At 39.7% G+C, this 22,577-nt stretch overlaps 5 protein-coding genes and 2 pseudogenes across 11 annotated transcripts in view; 4 read left to right on the plus strand and 3 right to left on the minus strand.

Moving 5' to 3' along the window:
• LOC104757040 (nuclear pore complex protein NUP54) overlaps positions 1-1,910 on the minus strand; it is a 2,608-nt gene extending 698 nt beyond the window's left edge. Inside the window, exons 1-8 of the mRNA XM_010479731.2 lie at positions 1,367-1,910; positions 1,227-1,280; positions 1,084-1,143; positions 836-946; positions 645-710; positions 473-559; positions 270-371; positions 25-174 (exon numbers count right to left, since the gene is read on the minus strand). Of these exons, the coding sequence (XP_010478033.1) occupies positions 25-174; positions 270-371; positions 473-559; positions 645-710; positions 836-946; positions 1,084-1,143; positions 1,227-1,280; positions 1,367-1,771 (1,035 nt within the window). The 5' untranslated portion in view covers positions 1,772-1,910. The remainder of the gene's footprint in view (positions 1-24; positions 175-269; positions 372-472; positions 560-644; positions 711-835; positions 947-1,083; positions 1,144-1,226; positions 1,281-1,366) is intronic.
• On the plus strand, positions 3,251-9,491 carry LOC104757043. Of its 4 annotated transcripts, none has more exons than XM_010479735.2 (10): positions 3,251-3,555; positions 4,015-4,085; positions 4,240-5,118; positions 5,220-5,313; positions 5,412-5,510; positions 5,646-6,356; positions 6,479-8,596; positions 8,717-8,762; positions 8,867-9,012; positions 9,095-9,491. In XM_010479735.2, exons 1-10 carry the CDS (start codon positions 3,492-3,494, stop codon positions 9,349-9,351), a joined length of 4,485 nt encoding a protein of 1,494 aa, XP_010478037.1. In that variant the 5' UTR covers positions 3,251-3,491; the 3' UTR covers positions 9,352-9,491. The 4 variants fall into 4 exon arrangements, with proteins under 4 accessions (XP_010478037.1, XP_010478038.1, XP_010478039.1 ...); XM_010479736.2 differs by having other exon boundaries at positions 6,494-8,596; XM_010479737.2 differs by having other exon boundaries at positions 5,436-5,510.
• On the plus strand, positions 9,576-11,392 carry LOC104757044 (annotated as a pseudogene).
• Positions 11,373-14,520, minus strand: LOC104757045 (glucose-6-phosphate 1-dehydrogenase 3, chloroplastic). The gene is made up of 10 exons (XM_010479739.2): positions 14,235-14,520; positions 13,776-13,990; positions 13,592-13,686; positions 13,357-13,471; positions 12,981-13,186; positions 12,742-12,891; positions 12,533-12,653; positions 12,224-12,453; positions 11,943-12,143; positions 11,373-11,851 (listed from the first exon to the last, which is right to left on the minus strand). Exons 1-10 carry the CDS (start codon positions 14,461-14,463, stop codon positions 11,602-11,604), a joined length of 1,812 nt encoding a protein of 603 aa, XP_010478041.1. The 5' UTR covers positions 14,464-14,520; the 3' UTR covers positions 11,373-11,601.
• On the plus strand, positions 15,264-16,321 carry LOC104759445 (annotated as a pseudogene).
• Positions 16,567-17,966, minus strand: LOC104757046. Of its 3 annotated transcripts, none has more exons than XM_010479740.2 (3): positions 17,495-17,966; positions 17,174-17,289; positions 16,567-16,975 (listed from the first exon to the last, which is right to left on the minus strand). In XM_010479740.2, the coding sequence occupies exons 1-3, from the start codon at positions 17,581-17,583 to the stop codon at positions 16,704-16,706; spliced, it is 477 nt and encodes a 158-aa protein (XP_010478042.1). In that variant the 5' UTR covers positions 17,584-17,966; the 3' UTR covers positions 16,567-16,703. The 3 variants fall into 3 exon arrangements, with proteins under 3 accessions (XP_010478042.1, XP_010478043.1, XP_010478044.1); XM_010479741.2 differs by having other exon boundaries at positions 17,174-17,259; positions 17,495-17,964; XM_010479742.2 differs by having other exon boundaries at positions 16,567-16,890; positions 17,174-17,259; positions 17,495-17,935.
• LOC104757047 lies at positions 18,406-21,912 on the plus strand. 2 transcript variants are annotated; one of them, XM_010479743.2, is made up of 14 exons: positions 18,406-18,692; positions 19,137-19,210; positions 19,393-19,470; positions 19,584-19,659; positions 19,835-19,899; positions 20,002-20,103; positions 20,279-20,368; positions 20,463-20,537; positions 20,643-20,675; positions 20,764-20,838; positions 20,930-20,992; positions 21,109-21,180; positions 21,260-21,304; positions 21,395-21,912. In XM_010479743.2, exons 1-14 carry the CDS (start codon positions 18,650-18,652, stop codon positions 21,536-21,538), a joined length of 1,035 nt encoding a protein of 344 aa, XP_010478045.1. In that variant the 5' UTR covers positions 18,406-18,649; the 3' UTR covers positions 21,539-21,912. The 2 variants fall into 2 exon arrangements, with proteins under 2 accessions (XP_010478045.1, XP_010478046.1); XM_010479744.2 differs by having other exon boundaries at positions 18,407-18,692; positions 21,112-21,180; positions 21,395-21,853.

Consider the following 22,577-nt stretch of genomic DNA (forward strand, 5'->3'; position numbering starts at 1 on the left):
GACCAAAGGTGTTGCATATCATACCTCCTGCATATCGATCAGGCTCTGCTCGTCTATTTTTGTCGACCCAGGGAGATAAAGGGAACTACCAGAAGCAATCGAATTTGCTTGAGCACGAGATATTGTCTGCAGACTTTGCACCCTCCTAGAAAGCTCTGCTCCAGGACCTTTCACCTGGGAATCCAGTAATCCACATCCATTTTGTTTACATCAAACATTGTGAACCACTGAACCTTGAGTAGAAGTTAAATACAAAAATGAAAACAGACCTGTCTTGTTATTGCAGTCAACTTCTCAGACAGTTCGGCCTCTCCTTTCGTCAAGGGTAACCGGAAACCCTTCCCTTCTAAGCTCTCTATTATCCTCATAACCTTCAAGCAAAAAATTCATAACACAAGGGTAAATGTAACTTTGACTGTAATCTGGACTCACATAACAAGGTCAGATCTTTTAATGTGACGACTTCTCCTACCCTCAACATGCGTCTTTGAAGACTCTGTTCCTTCTGTCTCAACCTTTCAATAGATGGAAAGGTATGTGCTTGCAAATGTCTCTGAAGCTGTAAAACAAAATCAAACATATTCTTGTTAGATTATCCCACTAATAAAACGAGAGAGAGAAAGAGTAGTGAAATGAGAACTCACCATTTTAACATTGCTCTGAGTCGTTTTTATTCTATCCCTATCTGAAACGAGAACTTCATCTTGAAGCTGCAGGTACCCATATAAAAATAGTGTCAAGATTCGTTTGTCAAGTGTGGTAAATAAATGATTTTTCTTCACATATCATTAGGTTTCAATATCTATAAGAACTTTTGTAGGTGATGAGATGTTACCTTAAGGCGCTGAGAAAGATCTTTGAAACCTTGAACAAGTTGAGGCCATAGGCGTTCTCTTTCTGTTGAATCCATGCCTTCAAGTTTGCTCATGGCCTCTGCCCACATTATCTACCACCAAATACAAACAATCAATCATTCAGAGAGATTCCCGGAGAAGCCATACAGAAACTAAGAACAAGATTCATTATACACAAGAAGGCTTCATATTTCCATGATATGATAGAAAAGATCAAGAAGATTCTCACATCTGATACTGCTGCAGGCTTAGCCCGGTACTGTGGTTCAGTCACACTGAACAAAAGATGCTGCAAGCAAACGGAAACAACAGTTCAACATAACCACCCAAAAAAACCAACATACAGCTTAAGGGTTTTAGAATTTTCCACACCTGAAAAGCATACTTAGCATTCGTCGGATCTTCCTTATACGCTTCAATGATGGCCTAAATCAAAAGGGAGAAACAATCAATGTAAAAGACTAGGGTTATGGATTTTGTTTAGATCTGGGATTAAAGAAAAAATAGCAAACCTGGATATCACGATCGGCGAGAGAGTAAGGAATTGGAGCAACGGGAGCCATCTGAGTAGTCAATTGAGCATTTGGGAAAGGCGTTTGCTGCGCCGAGTTGTTGAATGGTGACTGAAAACCAAAATTAGAAGATGGCTGTTGCTGGAAGATTGAACTCTGCTGCTGCTGCTGCTGTTGTTGTTGTTGCTGTGGTTGTTGAGATGAGAAGGGAGTAGAGAAGAGCGAGGAGCCAAATCCGCTGGAGGAGAAGGAAGGAATTGACGGCGTACCGAACGCCGGAGTGGATGACGGTGTATTAAACGCCGGCGTGGATGACGGAGTACCGAAGGCTGGGGACGGCGTGCCAAAAGCGGGTGTAGATGAGGGAGTGCCGAACGCCGGCGAGGAAGACGGAGTGCCGAACATTGGGAAAAATGGAGAAGTTAGATCTCTCTGTGAAGAGAGTAAAGGGTTTTTATTAATTAGGCAAAAGGCGCCATTGGGAAAAAACTTAAAAAACGCAGCTCAAGTGTTCGACGAAATTCCCGGCTGTGTCTGTGTGAGTCTGAGTCAACTGATTTAGGGTTTTGGTCAAAATTACTTTCACCAACTAACTCAAAGTACCTTTCTTTGTCCAACGACATACGTACGATACAAACCCCCGATTGATACAAATACAAACTACTACCACTTTGAGAATTACCTATAGTAAAATTATTAAAAGTAATAGAAAAACAATATTCTCAACTTCTTTAGAACCACTATGTTATGTTGCATATTGTTCATAATTATTTTGTATCATTCATTTACCAGTTTTTCTATCCCTTAAAAATAACTTTACCACTTTACATCATCAACTATGTTACTAATTTTCTTTATAATGAATTTATATTCATTTTCGAAAATATAGGTTTTATGACGCAAAAAAATATATATATTTTTTACGTATTTCAGATCTACTGAAAACATTAAATAACTCGACTAACATACATATATTCATTTTTGAATATTCATACTATGTGGCTATGTGCCTAGTATTATTGGTTACTTTCAATTAAAACAAATGTTAACCGTTTAAACACAACCAAAACGTGATCTAACATTATATCTTTTTTTGGTTGAAAATCGGTTAGCTAAGTGCATCTTTAATGTCAAAAAATATATGGACACGTTTTAGATAGATATCAACTTTTTTTACTATAAATTTTATTCAGTATACGTTTCTATGAATTTAAAAACATAAAAAAATTTATGTTGATGAAAATAATATTGTAATATCTACTAAAGAACTTTAACAAACATAGCACTGGCAAAAAAAAAAAAAAACCTTTAACAAACATAGCATGAATTTATGCATAGTACTGGCAAATTCTCGTGTTGATTCTGGAAAATTCTCGTGTTGATTCTGGAAAATTCTCTTGTTGAATCTCTTTTAAAAAATGGAAAAAATGCATATACATTATTATATGGTTATTAGTTTTCAATATTTAAAACCATTGTAAAAATAAATGAATTTTACTTTTAAAGATTGATCACATTTTGAAGTAACTTTGTACTTAGCTATTTGTTTACATCTATACTAAATAATGTAATATATAACTAAGGAACCAACCATATGTTCTCTTTTGATATAAGTCTTATCATGATTTTTATTTTATTTTTGTTAAAAGAACATATTGAAAGTTCATAGAAGATCTATATACAGGCAATCTAAAAAGTATATATGCTAAGAACAAATACATGACATACCAAATATATAAATTTTAATTCGTACTATTGAAATCTTTGGGACATGATGAGAGGTGGTTACAAGTTACAACAGTAAAAACTTAAAATAATTTTTTTTTTTTTTAAATAACTATGATAATTACAAGAAAAAGAAAAGAAAAAAAGAATTGGGCGAAGTCCATAGCCTTTCCTTTGTCGCCCTCCTTCCTTACTCACTCTCTTATTTCTCTCTCTCTTTCTCGATCTCTCGATCTCAACGTGAAAAGCTTTCTTCTCTTCCAAAGGCAAATCGAAACACAAGCAAAAAAAAACTTTCTCCGCCAAATCTCTCCAAAACCCTTTCTTCTTCAACTGCGCTCGCTCCGTCGTCTCCTTCTTTATACGTAATCTCGAAGTCGGTTGTTGTTCCAGTCCTGCCATGGCCGAAGGGAAGTTCGATCTGCCTGACGATCTCATCTTTTCCAAATCTGATCAGTTGAAAGGTACTTCCCTAAGCGCCTCTCAATCCTCGTCGTCTTCTTCTTCTTCTGTTTTGGATTTCGTTAATTTGAATTTGAATTTCTTTCTCTCTGGACCGATTTGAATGCGGAGAAACGAATGTAATCGTTTGGTTTATGGATCTGAATTCCCAAATAGGATGCGGCAGCCATGTATATCTATTAGATTCATCACAATTTGACCTAGCTATTATTGTTGTGCTGATTAGGGTTCTACGATTTCTTTTAGCAACCTTGTTATATCCGCTTTTAGATGCATTAGCAACTTCATTTTTGGATTCAAACGACAGACGTAATTCTCTTTTGTTTCCGATTCCAGAGTTTGGGATCTGGAGGAACTAAGAACCAATCATTAATCTAATTTCTGCACTATTGGTTTCCTGACTCGGTTAGTTAGATTTCCTTCAGCCATTTGACTAGCTTGTCTTTGTTATTTTTGTGCAGAATTGGCCTCAGATAACAACATTCCTTTGTCTCCCCAGTGGCTTTACACGAAATCAAGCGATAGCAAGATGGTATAGTACCTTATATGCCTAACGTTTCTTCTCTTTTTATCACCTTAATAAGGCTTCGTATCTAGACAGTATCAAGTTCTTAGATGAGTTTTGCTGTTTCTCTGTAACATTTTTACATACTCTTTCATCTGATCTTGTTGTGGCTCTGTGGTAGGATGTTCGATCTCCTACTCCTGTGCCCATGGGAAACCCAAGTGACCCTAATCTCAAGGATGCATGGCGCTTGGATGCACCCGAAGACAAAAAGGACTGGAGGAAAATTGTTCCTGAGAATGAAACTAGTCGCAGATGGCGTGAAGAGGAAAGAGAAACTGGTTTACTCGGTGTCAGGAAAGCTGATCGAAGAAAAACTGAACGTCGCATTGACAATGTCCCAACTACTAGAGAAACTGGTGACACTAAAACCACTGCTTCTTCTGATAGGTGGCATGATGTTACTTCTCGTGCTGCTGTACATGAACCTCGCCGCGACAACAAATGGTCATCTCGCTGGGGTCCTGATGACAAAGAGAAAGAAACCCGTTCTGAGAAGGTAGATAATAATAACAAGGACAAGGAAGAGCCTCATAGTGAAAGTCAATCTGTGGTTAGCAGCATCCGTGCTACTTCTGAACGGGACTCTGACCCTCGTGACAAATGGAGGCCACGTCATAGGATGGAATCCCAGTCTGCTGGGCCAACTTCTTATCGCGCTGCACCTGGCTTTGGACTTGATAGAGGACGAGCCGAGGGCCCAAATTTAGGCTTCACTGTGGGCCGAGGAAGGGCATCTGTAGTTGGGAGGGGTTCGTCAACCTCCTCAATTGGTGCTGGTGCATGTACTTTTTTAGGAAATGAAAGTATTCCTGGTAAACAAAGCGCTTCAGCCTCTATGTTTCGGTATCCAAGGGGTAAGTTGCTTGACATGTATAGAAAACAGAAGCCTGATTCTTCCCTAGGTAGGATACCGACTGAGATGGAGGAAGTTGCCTCCATTACTCAAGTGGCTTTGATCAATCCTCTTGCTTTTATTGCACCTGATGCCGACGAAGAGGTATGGTAACCACTGAGAACTGGCTTCCATTGCCCTTTTTCATGAGTGTTTTTTATTTCTTATTCTCAACTGAGTTTGTTGACGGGTATCTTATCTATCAGGCAAGCCTTAACGGCATATGGAAGGGAAGGATCATTAGTAGCGAGGTTTACACTCCATCTGAGGAAGAATCCTCAGGTGGTGAAAACAGCATGGGTATGTTATCTTGTCTTTAGCTGCTTGGCCTCTATCTTTCCACCTAGCATAATTTGATGAATGCTTCTCTGACCGTGGTCTTTTGGATGTTACTGCAGTAAAATGCCGCATACCTGACTCAGGTGAAACAAGAGCGGATAGTTCTTTGGTAGGGTTTGTGAATGGTGACAATGTTTCCATGCAAAATAGTGATTCTGGTACGTGTCTGATATATATCAAATGGGTCTTTCATATCATATATTGTTTTGAAAATGTCTTATCTTTATGAGTTTACTGGATTTTTTTAATGTCCTATATATTCTGAACAAAAGTCAAAAATATTATTATTGTAGGGTTACTTGGTAGTCAAAATGGAGGTCTGGGGGGTGCGTCAAGCGTCTCAAGATTGAATTCAGTGGCTTCTGAGAGTTATGGATCTGTTGGAGCTGGTTATCAACTTTCTCATGGAAGTCCTGAAGCGGTTAGATCCGCTTTTACTAAATCATCTGCGCTGGATGGGAGTGAATCCGTTGTTGCCTCTTTCGAGCAAGATTATATGGGCAAGCTGCAGCAACCAGATATTGAAGTGAATCACTCAGAAGGGGCTATGCCACCTGAGGAGTTTTTGTTCTTGTATATTGATCCTCAAGGAGTAATTCAGGGACCTTTCATTGGTTCTGACATTATTTCATGGTTTGAACAAGGGTTTTTTGGGACGGACCTACAGGTTCGCTTGGCAAATGCACCAGAAGGAACTCCTTTTCAAGATCTAGGCAGGGTCATGTCATATTTGAAGGCAGAAAGCATCGATGCCCATATCAGTGACCAAAAGAATGAATTTGAAGAGACGACTTTAAAAGCAGATTCAGACGCTGGTTTATCAATTGCACCTGTAGCAGAATCCAATGATTCATCCGCTATAACTGCCACGTCGCGTTCTTTTTCTGCGTATAACAACCCTTCAGCTCAGGATAATTTTCAGAGAATATCTGAGTCTGAAGTTTATGTGAAACCACCACATGCTGAGGACCGAAGTTTCTTGGACTTCTCTGCTCAAGATGAAGGTATGTTCTGCTGCTAACCTTTTCTTTCTTTGGGTTCATATACTTGTGGAGAAGCTTTCATGTTCATATTTATTTCTGTGTTCATCATAACTAAGAATGTTTTTTATTTTCTTCTAAATCAGAAATTGTATTCCCAGGAAGAGCTGGAGGTTCTGGTTATGCGTCGGTTAAATCCTCTGCAAGTGTGCATGATGCATTAAGTGAATTTCCTGGTCAGTCTACTATTCCTGGTGAATCAACTAAGGCTGCTACTCAAAATCAGAGTGAGAATAAGCTGCACCCGTTTGGTGTGTTGTGGTCTGAGCTAGAGAATGGTAGTACACCAGTTAACCTGTTACCAAACAGGTCTTATGATGCAATGGGGGAGCCTACTGGTTCAATAGACAATTGGCCCATTGATTCCCGAAGAAATACACAAATTGATCCCAACATGTCCCTTGATTCTCTGGCTGCTAACCGGATGGCGCAGTTTGAACATTCCAACCGCTTTAACCTTGGGGATCAACTTTCATCAAATCAACATCACCAACAGCAATTCCAAAATCGGGATATGCTGTCGCATTCATATAGAGGTGATCAAGCTCAGGATCTGGAGCATTTAATAGCTCTCCAGATGCAGCAGCAGAAGCTTCAATTGCAACAGCAGCAGAAGCTTCAGTTGCAACAGCAGCAGAAGATTCAGTTGCAACAGCATCAGCTGGAACAAGAGCATCAGTTACATCAGAAGCTCTTACAAGAGCAACAACAGTCTCATGCTCGACAGTTACATTTTCAACAGATTCTACAAGGACAGACTCCTGATTCAAGGTTTGGGCAGTCACATGACTTCCCTCGATCCAACAGTGTTGATCAGATGTTGTTAGAGCAGCAGTTAATAAATGAATTGCAGAAAGGCTCTGGCCATCCGTCACAAAATTTTGCACCATACATTGAGCAACTTGCTGCAGGAAATATTGGGCAATTGCCACATGAAGGTCATCGGAGGGAGCTAATTGAACACCTACTTTCAACAAAAATGCAATCTCAATATGGACCAGTGCAATCTCAATATGGACAAATGCAATCTCAACACGGACAACTGCAATCTGAATCAAGCCGGTCTTTGGAGTACCAACTGCTGCAGCAAGAGCAACTGATGCAATTGGCAAATGGAAGGCACAATACACTATTGGAGGAACAGAGACATATTGACCCTCTGTGGCCATCTGACCATAATGATCAGCTTTTAAGAACTCATCCTGGGATCCATCGTTCGCGGTCGTCGACGGGATTTAGACCACTAGACTTTCATCAACAGCAGCAGAGGCCACCCTTTGAGGATCAGTTTGGTCAACTTGAGCGTAACCTTCTGTATCAGCAACATCTTCGACAAGAATTGTTCGAGCAGGGTCTTCCATTTGAGCGATCAGCATCCTTACCTGTAAGTGCATCGGGGCTGAATCTGGATGCAGTAAATGGTCTTGGACTCTCTCAGGGTTTGGATATGCGGGATGCTACTGCCCACATGCAATCTTCGGGCAGATTGGGAAATTCTACTCTGGGTTTCAATCATCAGAATCACCGTATACCATTAAGTGAACCTCATTTTTCACAATTGGAACCAATGGAAGGACGCTGGCCTGGAGCTGATACACAAATGCCTGGTGACTGGGCCGAATCTCAAATGAGGAGACCGGGTGAAGATTCCAGCTCATGGATGAGAGGTGGTTCTACAGAAGACAGGTCAAAGCAGCTTTTTATGGAGTTGCTCCACCAGAGACCCGGCCATCAATCTGCTGAGTCACCAAGCATGAACCGGGGAAATCCCTATGACCGGATGGCTCCTTTAGGCCTTACCCCAGGGATTCAAACACTTGGTGGACTTTCAGACCATGGTGGTAGTCTAAACGCTTCTGCTCTCGGGGATCGAGCAGCTTCCGAGGAACAGGTCAACAGATTACCGGGAGATAGGAACAATATGGGATCATTGCACCGTAATAGTTCCTTGCTTTCGGGAATTATTGATAGTGGGCTGTCCAATCTGAATGAAACCCAAGCCATCAGTAATATGTTTGCTATGAATAAGGACGCAAATGACATCAAAACTTGGAACAATGTGCCGCCTAAAAATGAGAAAATGGGAAGGATGATGTCATATGAAGCCCAAGACAGAATGGGCAAGCAAGCAGTATTAACGTCCCTGGTTCAAGGGGAGCTTCCTGTTGCTACGCTTGGCCAACAGTCTTCTTTCAATATCTCAGGTATGTTTGTTTCCAGAGTAATTGCATCTTTAAGATTTCGTTTTCGCTGAATTCATGGTATGGGAGCTTGATATTTGCTTTGTTATTATGAAGGCTTATCCTGATATTCTCTTGCTGCAGACCACTACAGTGACAACTCGGTTGGAGAAGATAGAAAGAAGGATAGGTAACTTTTGTATTCCGACGTTTGGCAACCAGTAGATTGGATAAGTAAAGCACCCTGATACCTCTATGTTCCTGCCGATTAAATTTTGAAGTGATTGTTTGTAGGTTGGTAGTGCCATCACATGGGCAGGATTCGGTTTTGTTAAAAAGGCCTCCCTCGTCCCATTCTTCATCATCGCATGAAGGATTGCTCGAGCGTATGTCTGACACGGCTAGCAGGACAGCAGCAAGTTCGTATACTGGAACTGAAGGTAAATTTATCTCAAGGATCCTTTGTCGTTTGGGGCTTTATTTATGGAAAATGAGACTCATTCTGTAAACAAATATTATCAGGAGGTGTGAGACGGGAATCAGGAGCAGCGGGAAACAAAGGGTCAACGTCAGAGGCATCGTTCAGTGAGATGTTGAAGAAGAGTAATAGCATGAAGAAAGTGGCAGCAGAGTCATCTGATGCAACTGAAGGAAGCAAAGGTGGAGGTGGGAAGAAGAAAGGGAAGAAAGGGAGGCAGATAGATCCAGCTCTTCTTGGTTTCAAAGTCACCAGCAATCGCATTCTTATGGGAGAGATCCACCGCGCTGATGATTTTTAACTCCTTCTCTTTCTTTCTTTTTGTGTACAGTATCTTTACATGTAAAGATTAGCTTGCTCAAGCTTAGGCGTATAGGTCCTTTATACACATAGCTTCCATCACATTGGAACACAGGAAATAAAATAATAATAGTTTTTTCAGTTGAGAAATTGTTTAGTACTTTGGTTCATATTCGTTACAAATGCTAAGATCTTAATTGATGCAGCCACTACATCTGACTAGTGTGTGATAGCCACTGGCACTGGAGAAGTCGACATCTGATAGTAGTTCAAAAGTTGAAAGAGAGTTTTATATCTTCTGTTCTGTTTACTGGTTTGGCAAAACAAAAGCTGTTGGTCTATCACTTCGAGAGTAGAGACAGAAGATGGAGCAGCTAGTGAGCATGGGTTTCTCCAGCGATTTGGCCGCCGAAGCTTTAACGGCCACCGGTGGGGATTCCATCCAGAAAGCCACCGACTGGATTCTCTCTCACCGTTCTTCCCCACAAACCACCACCGCCACTTCACAGCCCAAACTCGACCGCTTCCTCCGCCCCAACTCCAAAACCCTAACCCCCACCGTCAGTGATGATTCCGGCAAGCGCCCCAATGCCAAAACCCTAATCCCCTTCGTGGGTGATGATTCCAACAAGCGCCCCAAGCTCTCATCTTCCAGCCACCGCAAACAACACCAGCCGTTATCGGAGCGTATGCGTCCTCGCACTCTCGACGACGTTGTAGGTCAAGACCATCTCCTCTCCCCCGCTTCTCTCCTCCGCTCCGCCGTCGAGTCTAATCGCCTCCCTTCCATTGTCTTCTGGGGTCCTCCTGGGACCGGGAAGACCTCAATCGCCAAGTCTCTCATCAATTCCTCAAAGGACCCGTCTCTGTATCGCTTCGTCTCCTTGTCTGCTGTTACTAGTGGAGTCAAAGATGTTAGAGACGCCGTTGAGAGTGCCAAAAGGCTCAATCTTGAAGGTAAGAAGAGGACTGTCTTGTTTATGGATGAGGTTCATCGGTTTAACAAGTCACAGCAAGATTCATTCTTGCCTGTTATTGAAGATGGTAGTATCCTCTTCATTGGAGCTACCACTGAGAACCCATCTTTTCATTTGATCACTCCATTGCTCTCTCGCTGTAGAGTTCTTACTCTGAATCCCTTGAAACCCAATCATGTTGAGACCCTTCTTAGACGAGCTGTAGATGATTGTGAGAGAGGGCTCTCCAATAACGTTGAGGTAGATGATTCTGTCCTTGAGTTCTTGGCTAATAACTGTGATGGTGATGCACGAGTCGCGTTGAATGCTTTGGAAATCTCAGCTACCATGGCTACCGCTAGAGCCGGACCTGGGGCTGTTATGTCTATTGATGATGCAAAGGAGGCTCTTCAATGCAAACATTTAGCCTATGATAAGGCAGGGGAACAACATTACAACCTCATAAGTGCTCTTCATAAGTCCATGAGAGGAGGAGATGCTAATGCTGCAATCTACTGGCTGGCTAGAATGCTTGAGGCTGGTGAAGAGCCACTTTACATTGCGAGAAGACTTATAAGGTTTGCAAGTGAGGACATTGGCCTTGCCGACCCTTCAGCTCTTACTCAGGCGGTTGCGTGCTATCAAGCTTCACATTTCTTGGGTATGCCTGAATGCAATGTAATTCTCGCGCAATGCACCGCTTACTTGGCACTGGCTCCTAAATCCATTGCAGTTTACCGAGCAATAGGAGCTGCACAGAAGGTTGTGAAGGACTCGGTTGGACAGAATGAAGGGGTGCCTCTACACCTGAGGAACGCTCCAACCAAGTTAATGAAGGAACTTGGCTATGGAAAAGAGTATATATATCCTCCCAATGATCCTTCTTCTGCGGCAGCTCAGACATATCTACCTCCGTCTCTTCTGCATTATAAGTTCCTGGAATGGCCTCAAGGTGCATCAGATGATCTCCAAGATCAAGAACACAAGCTCTAACTATTCTTTCTTTGTTTTTTTTGTATGTGTATAGAGAATCAAGTTGCTCAAGTCTTTGCAGACGCTACGTTAATTAGTGGTTTATTTGCTTCATTGAAGTCTAAAATGGTGGAAACAGAAACCCTTTCTTATTATTCAAGGTACAAAATCGAACAAACCCACTTCTATCTCTGTAAACGAAAGAAAACCCAAGTGAAGAAAATTTCCATGGTACCCCATAAACAAACACAAATTAATGAGAAATCTTAGACGTGGTTCTATGAACAAAAAATGTTTGCTTGGTTCTTCCACTCTTTCACTGATCAAGATTCAAGGCTTAGGTCTCCCCATTGGACCTTGTGTTTTGCGGCTAGATAATGGGCACCGACTGGACCACGACTGCCGTAAGGATAGAATTCTGGAATTGTCTTCTTTTCTTCTATCTCTTTGAGCAATGGAGTGAACAGCGCCCAAGCAGCGTCAAGTTCATCGCTTCTTATGAACAACCTGCGTTCGCCTTCGATTGCATCCAGCAGAAGCCTCTCATATGCATCTGGGATCTCCTTTGAATACCTTCAACAACAAAAGAACACAACTTTATCGAGTTGGGAATCATATATGCTATGAAAACGTAAAAGCTCTTCTTCATTATTTCTCAACTCACCTAGCTGAGTAGAGAAGATTCAAGTTACTCCGGTCTAATCTCATTCCTAAACCAGGGACCTTGTTGTTGATTTTCAAATAGATAGCTTCATCTGGTTGTACGCGAATGACAAGCTCATTTGTGGTCTGGTCAAGATCAGTACCAGAATTCCGGTTATATAAATTTCCAGGCACATGTCTGAACTGCACCCTTATCTCCGCACTGTATCAATAAACGCAAAATATATTACTGATGGAAAAGGCAAATCAAGAAAACTTCCAAGAAATTTTTAAGTTTGGTACCTTCGGGTGTGTAGTGCTTTCCCAGCTTTCATAAGAAAAGGTACACCATCCCATCTTGCATTGTCGATGAAGAGTGCAGCAGCAGCAAATGTTGGGGTCAAGCTATCTTTTGGCACAGTTTTATCATCAGTATAGCCTGGATAAGTAACTCCTCCTGTGGTTTGCCCCTTGTACTGTCCTATCACCACGTCTTCAAGTTGTATTGGCCTCATTGAACGTAGTACCTTTACCTGAATTGATGCAAGGATTTCAAAATACTGCCTTAAACTCAACCAAATTATAATTATAAGAAAGGGAAAGATAGTAAACCTTTTCATTTCTGATATCCTCTGCATCCAAACTAACAGGTGTTTCCATGGCGAAAAGAGCTAATATTTGAAGTAGATGATTCTGCATTATATCTCTTATTATTCCGTAATTGTCGAAGTACCTGAATTAGAAGAATAGATGAGTTTTAAAACATAGGCTTCAACACAGAAGAGAAATTAAAAATTAAGACAGAAGACAACAACGATTACCCTCCGCGTCCTTCAGTGCCGAAATCCTCAGAAAATATGAATTGCACATTCCTTATATACTGCCTTGACCATAGCGGTTCAAATATAAGGTTTGAGAATCGAAGAACCGACAAGTTCTCAACTAGCTCCTTTCCTAAGTAATGGTCTATCCTGTAAGGATCAACATTCCATATCAGCTAGGTATCTAAAACCATCATCAATACCAATAATTAGTAATAACTTAAGCACAATATCTCCACCTAAATATTTGGTCTTCCTCCAGGTACTGCTTAAGGGACTTTGTTAAAGCAGCCGAGGTTTTGGAATCTCGGCCAAAAGGTTTCTCTACGATGACCCTAGTCCATCCATTGACAGATGAAGCAGAGGAGCTTGCACATTTCACTGCGTCGACAAAGATATTTGGAGGGATAGAAAGATAAAATAGGCGATTCGAGAGTCTCCCACCCTGCAATAAGTTGTGTAATGAATAAGGACACATAAGAAGCTAAAAAGTTAGAAGACCAAACTTTTCTAGTTTTTACTAATTTTTAAGAAACATTCAAAGTTTCCCCACTTCTGTGTCCAAGTGATGAGGAAGGCAGAAAAACACAGTAAGTAGAGGAAAACATCAAATACCTCATGCTCCTTGAGCTTCTTGTCCAATGCAACAAAATGTTCCTGAGAATCATACTGACCCGAATGGTAAAAACATCTCTTGAGAAACTCTTCCATCTTTTCGTTGCAGTTTGCCCTGAAACATAACACTTAAATCTTAAACAAACCATCTCTGCAATAAAAAGAACCAAACTAAAAAGAAACCATAAGTACCAAAATGTCTTGTTGGTTTTTACAAAAAGCTAAAATGATTCACCTCTTATCAATTCTACATGTCAGTGTTCTGCTAACCATATCTCTAAGCTCAGCATCTGTCATCTTACTCCTCGCATATCCAAATATTGTAAAATGCTGCAACCAAAAAACAGCTCACCACATGAATCAATTAAATAACAATCACGAGAAAGGAAGAAAGAAAGAGAGGAAGGGTTGTATTATACCTCAGGAAGACAGCCTTCATAGTAAAGTGCGAAAAGGGCTGGGAATATTTTCTTCTTGGCAAGATCACCAGAGGCTCCGACCACCGTGATACTAACTGTTGATTGGTTTCCCTCGCCATTAGACTCCGCCACAACATTCTCTGCTTTTATTGTAGGAATCGTTACCAATCCGTCTTTCAATTCCTCAGCGGGGCTTGACTTGGTGGCTACTGAGCCTAAACACACAATTGTAAGCGTATTAGAGAACATTACATGTATTGGTTCTGTCTAAAGACCGGAGACTCTTGTCTTGTATAAGAGAATCAAATCTAAATCAAGCACACTGATGAACTAGTGAAATCAAATCCTATATATATATATATATATATATATATATATATATATATAACAAAGCTTCAAAGTTACCGGCAAAGCAAGGGAAAAAGAAGAAAACCCAATTGAGAATCCAGTTAAAGTTACCATCTTGCACTAGAGCAGAGCTCTGAACGGACTTCCTCTGCTGCGATCTAACACAGAGCTCAGATAGATTTGGCCCCTGAGGAGAAGCGGAGTGGAAGGAGAGTGACCGGCGTGGGTCAACAACATTGATCAAGGAATGATGAGGATGATGATGAGTCGACAAGAAAGGAGACGACGAGGTGCGGGAGCGGTAGGTAGGGCAGGAGAGAGACGAAGAAAACGATGACATTTTCGAATTAGACAAAAGAGTGAGTTAATGAGAAAGATGCAAAGGCTCTCTCTCACAATTGCGTTAATGATATATATGATGGAATTGAATAGTTAAGGACAAATACAATTTTGACAAATTTGGAGCCTTTTGATGTATCCCAAAGGTTATGCCTTTGGCCAAAATCTGTGATTTGTGTTGGTATGTTTAAGTGAAGGGTTATTGCAGAATAAAATAATTCATTCAATTCACAAGTTGGCCCTTTTTGCTTTCTATTAGTATTTCCAAAGGGTTTTGCAACTATTTGTTTATGTGTCTTCCTTTTAGCCAAATGATATCCATATCTGATTAGTTTGATCAAACTCATTAACAAAACAATTGTTCCTAAGATATTGCAAGAGTTAGACTTGGAACTTTGTGGGATTTACTCCAGGGTTCGGCCATACTGATGTGATCCGTAAGAGACATAGTTCAATCGCTAACTAACAATTAACAAACATAAAATGGCATGCTATCGTGCAAGATGGCTTCGCTTTCATCAAATCACAATCACGGCTAACATTCACCGTGCTTATAATTAATCAACTTTTATTTTTTATAAACAATTTTAATGTAGGTAGGTCAATGACTCAATCATCTACTTGTTAGTTATTTTTGTTCTTTAAAACTTAAAAAAAAAAAAAAAGTAAAACTCTTATATTTTGCTAAAAATTTCATTGTGATTTAGCTATTTTACTCTTATATTTTAAATAATTTTCTAAAATTTGGTTATTCTTTGTTTTTGTATGAGATTAGAGATACATATTGAAAAGAAAAAAAAAATGATTGAATTTATTTTTGAAAAGGGACGTGAGACAAACGCGCTAGGTGGGTCGTATAAATGGAGTAGAAGTAAACATGAAAAAGAGGATATACTATACTACATAGCTCTGTTTCTTCTTTTATCTGCCAAAAAGAACGCATCAAAGAAAACTCTCATCTCATCTCTCTCTCTCTCTCTCTCTCGAGATAGAAAAGAAAACGTCTGTAAAGATACATATATGTGAAAAGTAATGAAGAAAGGTAAAGTGCACCCATCTCCTCTGCCTCCTCCTCTTCCACCATCTTCTTCTTCAAGTGGAGATAACTCTCCCTCTGTCTTTAAGCTTCTCCCGGCTGCGATTCTTGTTCTGGTCTCGGTTCTCTCTTCCCAAGATCAAGAAGTCCTTGCTTACTTAATCACCACGTCACTCTCCACCACCGTATCTAGCAAGAAGAAGAGAACTCATAAAGTTCCTCTTCTTGACTGCGGATGTTTCGATTGCTACACCAGTTACTGGTCTAGATGGGATTCTTCGCCCAACCGTGAACTCATCCACCAGATCATAGAAGCCTTCGAAGATCATCTCACCACCAGCGACAGCCCCTCAGCGTCACACAAATCCAAAAGAAACAGGAATAGAGCAAAGAAGAAAGATAAATCGGAAGAACCCATCGCCAAGATCACAGAACCTCTGAAGCTCACGGTGGAAACAGAGAAATCGATGAAGAATGTAGTGACCGGGCACAATAAGGGTTTGGCGAGGAAGTTGTTGCCGGACGTTTTGGGTTTACTCAGTTCGCGTTTCTTGAGCTTGTGGAATCCGAACCCTTAAAAGCCATATCGATCAATCAAAAGCTACTTTTGTGTAATAAGAATTGCTATTTTTAAAGTGTCTTTATTGTTAAGTCACCTAACTCTGTTAAAAACGCAGACATATATTTCATTACTGTTCTTTGTGATTGAACTTGTTTGAAACTGTGTTACTTTGCTTCAGGCTCTACTGTATATTCTTTCTCACTTGGGTTGGTGGTAACAACCTCACTCTCTATGTTAATGAAAAAGCACACATTTTTGGTATTTCCATTTTATCCTTTTGCTTGGGAACAAAGTAATAAGGTCATCACCATTGGGGGTTTTAATTTTGAGCCTCTTAGGTACTGTTTGAATTTTTAATAAATATATTATGTACTGTTTTAAAAATAAGAACCCTTCATCTCCTAATTAAAATTATCCCCTCCAATGGTGAGATATAATTTTGAGTCTCTTATTTTTGAAAATATAGTTTTTTGAAATTAAAATTTTTCCATAATGAAAAATGTATAAAACAAATAAATGCAGTCTACATTGAAACAAAAATGAAAACATGCCAAAGTTGTCCAAAACAAAACAATGTCAGATCAATTTTCAGAATAACCGAGCTCACACACTTCTTAGTAACTCGCATCGTAGGATGAGATATTCACGAACATGCTGCAGTTTGCATCAGCTTGCGGGATTCCAGCGGCGAGGGTGAAAAAATACAGAGTCTTTGACTGAAGGTTCTTAAAACTGCAGGTTGACGCCCTCCACCATACTGAACTTTTCCACTTGTCTCTTGTGCAATTTGTCTCCCTCGTGTCCTCTCAAAATCCAACTCCGTTGGTAAGCTATCAAACAAAACAACAATCCTCAACATATCTTTCTTGCTTACAATATCAAGCCAAGCCTGCAACAAAATAAAACTAGTACACCCTAACAAAGAATGAACAAAAACATATCAAAACTTTTGTAATAAGCCAACACGATTTCCAACTGAGCAGCTAAATCACAACAACAATCATAAGCATAACAATGAAGCTTGCACAATTTTTTGAGACAATAAGAAAGCTACACAGAAATTGTTCTAATCAAACCAAACAAATAGGTTCATTTTTGTAGCTAGGAGAGTACTTGTTCGTGTTCGTGGAGAATTTGCAGGGAACCGAAGCCCGAAGCCCTCTCCTCGAACCATCACCCTCTTTCTCTGCTTCTTTATCCTGCAAAATCGCAAGGTGCGATGTCTAGTGCTAAACAATAAAAACAAACCATCAACCCCATCAAGCCTATACCTTTCTACACATTAACTCATCTCAAGCCAAAACCATCAGTAATTTGAACTAAACAATGGTTTACAAAACTCCTTAATTCTTCTAGCTATGAAGACGCAATGGCATGATCGTGTATCGAAGGCTACTCCATCAAAACCGTGGGAGATTGAAAAGAATTACTTACATGGGAACATTGTAAGTGAGAGGGATAAGATAATTTGAAGGAAGACCAACCAGCGACATGTCCTTCAAATTGATGCACAAGAACAGCATAGATCCCAGCTCCACGGTTCATGTGTTCCTCATACTGACTAAGATTCAATCTGGGAACAAGACTCGATTCCAGTTCAATCTCCTTCGATTCCAGTCTTCTCCGACTCCATCTCCAACTATTCCAACCGATTAAATCTCCTCCGATTGAGAGATTTGCGAGAGAGAGAGAGAGAGAGAGGAAGAGAAAGAACACAATGCAAAAAAAAAAAATTTGCTCTCGATTAAACTTTTTACCCAACTATGCGCCTACACGTCACAGTCTCTAATCCAAAATCGAGTATACTAAATAAGAGGAGCTCTTCTCTTTTTTTTTCTTTTCTGATTTATTTTTTTCCTACTTTTTCTTAAAACCTCCTCCTTAAAACCTCCGTTGGGGATGACCTAAGGATTAGGTTGCATAGTTTCAGAAGGTGGGCCAAGAGAAATGTCTTTGTTTGATTAGGCACTTCTCAAATATTGTGTGTCTCGTTTATATATTTTTAGCAACTAAATCTCTAGTTTATTTATGTCCCAACTTTAGGTTATTTAATTTGTATTTTCATATTCCCAAGTTTAGGTTAAGTTAGGATATAGAAGTTTATAAAAACCTGTTACCACAACTACCTTTTTATTTTTATAAATTTGGATAAACTTATCCAAACCGAACCAAAATGTTAGATCAGAGAACCTAACAATATCTATCCGAACCGAATTCAAACCGGAAGTAACCTTATGGGCATCTTCTCAGAGCATATTCTTAAGGCCTTGTCATTTCCATTTTGATATTTCTCGGCCCAGAGAAAAAAAAAAATAAAAATAAAAATACTAAGAAAAAAGAAAATAAAATGAAGGAAGAAAAAAAATTGTCTCTCAAGTCACTTGTGGAACACTGTCCCCTCGACAAGACAATTTTGAGTCTCTCTCTCTCTCTCCTCGCCGCCTCCCTCCGTCGTCGCAAGACCGAATCTGTATCGCCGTGTACTTTTCCGGAGCTCATCTTCCTAATTCTTTCTTCGATCGTCTTATGCGGCTTCATCTGCCACCTTAGTTCTTCGCTATACAAGCTCGCAGGGTTTGAGTACTCGTCATGGCTATTCCGCTCGGGAAGCTCACCATCCTCATCGGTGCAGGTATGTTCATTTATCGGGAGGTTTTAATTTTTCGTACTGGTTAATTAATTTGATCGGTGCTCGAATTCGTCTCTGGTTTCTGATTTCGGTTCGTCTATGTGTAATCGCAATTAGAGAATGAGAAAAATTTAGGGTTTTTTGATAAACCCTTTGGAATGATCACTGTTGCTTGACTGGCTCTTAATTTTTCAGCTCAAATTTCAAATCTTTTTGAACTTTTAGTGTCCTCCACTGGGTTTTGTTTGTTTGTTTTCATCTGTGGGTTTAGTTTCTTCGAGCTATCTGAAATAAAGGAATCATTTTTGACTCTCAAGGACCTCTTTGGAAGACATATTTATGTTTAAATTTCGTTGTTACTGCACCGTCGATGATAGATTATCTTTACTGTATTGATAAATTCAGTGCAGAAGTTTGATGTTTTCATCTATCTTGCTTTTACGTTAGGTCTTGTTGGGTCAGTGCTTGCTAAAGAAGGGGGCTTACCGGATGTATCCAATTTTGTTTCGGGGGCTTTTAAGGTATATTTATATCTATGTCACACTGCTTTTCATCATCTTTCACCGACCTTCTGATTTCAAAAAGTGTTCTCTGTTTCCATTTTACTATGAAATATTGGGTGTAAAGCTTGGCGGTTCCTTGTGTGTATGACGATGTTGTTTGGAAAAATGGGTTAATGGTTATGGTTTATTTCTCTTGATAGATGGTATTTAGGCAACTGAAACAAGAAGAACCTGCCAAATCATCTAGCAAGCCCCACAATGATACACTTATGGCCCAGGTTTGTTTGAGATTTATTTACTTACTGATGAGGATAAGTTATCAAATAGTGCTGGATAAGATAGGCGTGTGGAGGACTTAGATTTACTTGTCTTATCTCTATTTTTCTTGTAGGTTAACAGTCTTAGGCGTGAATTGCAGTTGCTGGGTTCAAACAGACCTATCACTATTGTCACGACAGCAGGATCAGGTCCTCTAGAATTTTTATGTTGAAGTTTTGTATCCCTCTCTGCTCTAATCTTCTAGCTATGTCATGATCTATCCCTAGCTTTAGCAAGTCATTTCATATATGTGACGTTGGTCTTTGTTTACTGTAAATTGTAGCTTAAAAGTTTTAAATTTTAACAAATTTCTTCAATTCCCAGGTGGTAGAAAGTATGGTCTGATAATTATAATTGGGGTGATAGGCTACGGATATGTATGGTGGAAGGTAATCTGACTTCATCATTCCTCAGCTATCCAAAATAGTTGCTTGTTCGTATTTTCGTATCTGAATCTCCTTGTCAATAATTTTTTTATGCAATATTCTCAGGGCTGGAAACTTCCAGATCTTATGTTTGCTACAAGGCGCAGCTTATCAGATGCATGTAATAATGTTGGCACCCAGATCGATGGGTTTTACGCATCACTCGATGCAAGTTCTTACTTCCCATATTTTCTCTAGTGCTCTTGAAGTCTGTTTGCTTACTATTTTTTAAATATTTCCATTAAACTCTATTCTTGTCTGTTATGATGATCTAGTACATATTTTAATTTAGTACCAGAACAACAATTTTGTGCTAGTACTCATTTTCAACATATTATGACAGGGTACAAAAAAGGATTTAGGTTCAAAAATTGACCAGATGGGTCGTAGTTTGGATGCGAATACAGAAATCATTCAAGAAACAGGACGAGAGGTATGTTAGATTGAATGTGGACAAATACTACTTTCACTGCGTTGTCAAGGCTTTATGACTGTTTGCTTCATGATATATCATACATAATATTTAGGTGACTAAACTACAAGATGGTACAGCAATTATGAAGGATGACGTTAAATCTGTTTTCGATGCTGTTGAAACTCTGGTGAGAAAATTCAGTGATTGCATATATGTTCACCAGTTTGCTCTCCCTTCAAAAAACAAGAAAAAGAATAAAAAGAGGTGATCATGTGATCTTTGTAATTTTCAGGCAAGCAAAGTCTATCGTATAGAGGGAAATCAGGTAACATTTGCAGCAGTCGTAGGTGCACATCTTTTTGATCATCAGGCATTGTGTTGATTGAATTTGAATTTCTTGGCTATCCATGAAGGATATCACGCTTAAAGGAGTTGGGGCTCTGCATGCTCAGTGTCGGGAGAACCGAAGAATTCAAGAATCCAATCAGGCATGAGCCTTCTCCATTTTTGTAGTGCATTTTAGGAATTGGCTACATAATCTACATGTTCATCTTATTTACATACTTCTTTTATGTTTAGGCTTTCCCATCAACGACGTCATTGCCAGCCCTTGAGGGAGCTCCTGTGACACCATCGTCAAGGGTAAATGACTAAATCTTTTATCTCGGCTCGTGATGAATTTCAACTGTTAATTGCATTGTTGGGATGGTTACTGATTTTGTTCTATTCTTTTGCTTATTTCTCTGTTTTGATGTTAGCAGACTTTATCTTTGCCTCCTGCTTCTCCCCGTGAATCCCAGTCATCTTCAACTTCTAATGGAGCACAACAGGTTTGTTCAATCTCATACTAGAGTTTTGGATTAGAAACTGAACTTGGTTTTAGCAAATACTGACGTTACATTTGGACAGTCTCGTGGTCCACTTCAGCACACCCAATCTATGTCCGGTTTGAAGGTAAAGAAGTTTCTGCCTCCCTTCCCCTCTTAAGTCTCAAACTTCAATATGGGTCAAACCTAACCTAAAACAATCTATTCTGGGTCTCAGGAGATTAATGGCAGTGAAACACATTCCGGAGAGACCACGGGAAATACAAGTTCAGGCCTGTTTAGTATGTTCTCAATACCAAGAATAGGGAGGACTCGTAGTGTGGTCAACACAGTGCCTACTAACTCCATTGGACCCCAATAGTTGCTTGTCAATACCGAAGAGAGAGTTTTGATCATTCAAATATTTATGGTCAGCAAGCCAGAGATGGGTAGAGGATTTGAATAGATTATGCTGCGTCTATGCTCGGTCCCTTGCTTAGTGGAGAGAATGTCATACATGGTGCATAATTTTTGTAGGGATGCAGCTTATATATAATTGGATATATTTGTCACAATTAATCAGTCTGTTGCTCTGCCCTTTCGTAATTCAGTTTATAAAAAAGTCGACGATGGTTATGTCTGGCCGTCTCTTCTTTTTCCTTTATGTATTGAATAAAAACGCTGGTCCATTTGGCAATTACATTGTTTCGACCAAAAGTTTTCCTTAATAGTGAAATATGATAAGAGATTGTATCATGTCATCTTTTGCTTAGTTAATGTGAAGAGTTATGAAGTGATCATGCTTGGAAACAAGCAAAGTAACTGGGTAGATACAAGATCACTATTTTGCTCAAGTGCCGAGCCACTAGCGATAGATACTACCATTGTGACATGTTTAAAATTTTCTAGCAAGAGATGAGAGACTAAAATGGCTGATTTCGTAATTTAGATGTATATTTTCATTAGTAGCTGAGTTTCAACTTGAACTCAAATATAGTAAGTTGGACCGAGTAGCAAAGACTGTAAGCAAGAGTAGTCACAGGACACGCATGATTCTCAAACTTGAATGGTCGATGGTAAATTCCAACGTTGCGTTGACTCATATCTTGATCCAAGATTCCAGGGTATTATGATCTCAGCAAGATCCAGGAACTGGCTTCCTGATAATTGCAAAAAAATAATTCAATCCAGTGAAAAAACTTTATGAGTTTAGCATGTTCTTCCTTGGTTTGTAACACTAATATTTCTACAATCACAACAGAAACAAAAGTAAATTTGTGCATGCAGAGTATTGAATTTTCTCAACCTTGGAACATCATTTGACGAGCCATATTAGTATATTACAGGCAGATGCAGTGAATTTAATTTCTCATTTTTGACGCGATATGCAGAATATTAACTCTATTCATGCTTGCCCCAAG

The sequence above is a fragment of the Camelina sativa genome, chromosome 17 (genome assembly GCF_000633955.1).
Source record: "Camelina sativa cultivar DH55 chromosome 17, Cs, whole genome shotgun sequence".
Classification (NCBI taxonomy): domain Eukaryota; kingdom Viridiplantae; phylum Streptophyta; class Magnoliopsida; order Brassicales; family Brassicaceae; genus Camelina; species Camelina sativa.

Bases quoted from the DNA above. Each gene is read 5' to 3' on its own strand.
- LOC104757043 (XM_010479735.2), top strand. From the start codon at position 3,492: ATGGCCGAAGGGAAGTTCGATCTGCCTGACGATCTCATCTTTTCCAAA. The intron at 5,511-5,645 runs GTACGTGTCTGA...TTATTATTGTAG, and splicing joins CATGCAAAATAGTGATTCTG to GGTTACTTGGTAGTCAAAAT. The intron at 6,357-6,478 runs GTATGTTCTGCT...CTTCTAAATCAG, and splicing joins CTTCTCTGCTCAAGATGAAG to AAATTGTATTCCCAGGAAGA.
- LOC104757045 (XM_010479739.2), bottom strand. From the start codon at position 14,463: ATGTCATCGTTTTCTTCGTCTCTCTCCTGCCCTACCTACCGCTCCCGC. The intron at 13,472-13,591 runs GTGAATCATTTT...GTTATGTTTCAG, and splicing joins ACATGTAGAATTGATAAGAG to GGCAAACTGCAACGAAAAGA. The intron at 12,144-12,223 runs GTACCAAACTTA...TTATTGATACAG, and splicing joins AAAGCACTACACACCCGAAG to TGCGGAGATAAGGGTGCAGT.
- LOC104757046 (XM_010479740.2), bottom strand. From the start codon at position 17,583: ATGCTGTTCTTGTGCATCAATTTGAAGGACATGTCGCTGGTTGGTCTT. The intron at 17,290-17,494 runs GTAAGTAATTCT...TTTATTGTTTAG, and splicing joins CTCACTTACAATGTTCCCAT to CACTAGACATCGCACCTTGC. The intron at 16,976-17,173 runs GTACTCTCCTAG...ATTCTTTGTTAG, and splicing joins TTCTCCACGAACACGAACAA to GGTGTACTAGTTTTATTTTG.
- LOC104757047 (XM_010479743.2), top strand. From the start codon at position 18,650: ATGGCTATTCCGCTCGGGAAGCTCACCATCCTCATCGGTGCAG. The intron at 20,676-20,763 runs GTAACATTTGCA...CTATCCATGAAG, and splicing joins ATCGTATAGAGGGAAATCAG to GATATCACGCTTAAAGGAGT. The intron at 21,305-21,394 runs GTAAAGAAGTTT...TCTGGGTCTCAG, and splicing joins AATCTATGTCCGGTTTGAAG to GAGATTAATGGCAGTGAAAC.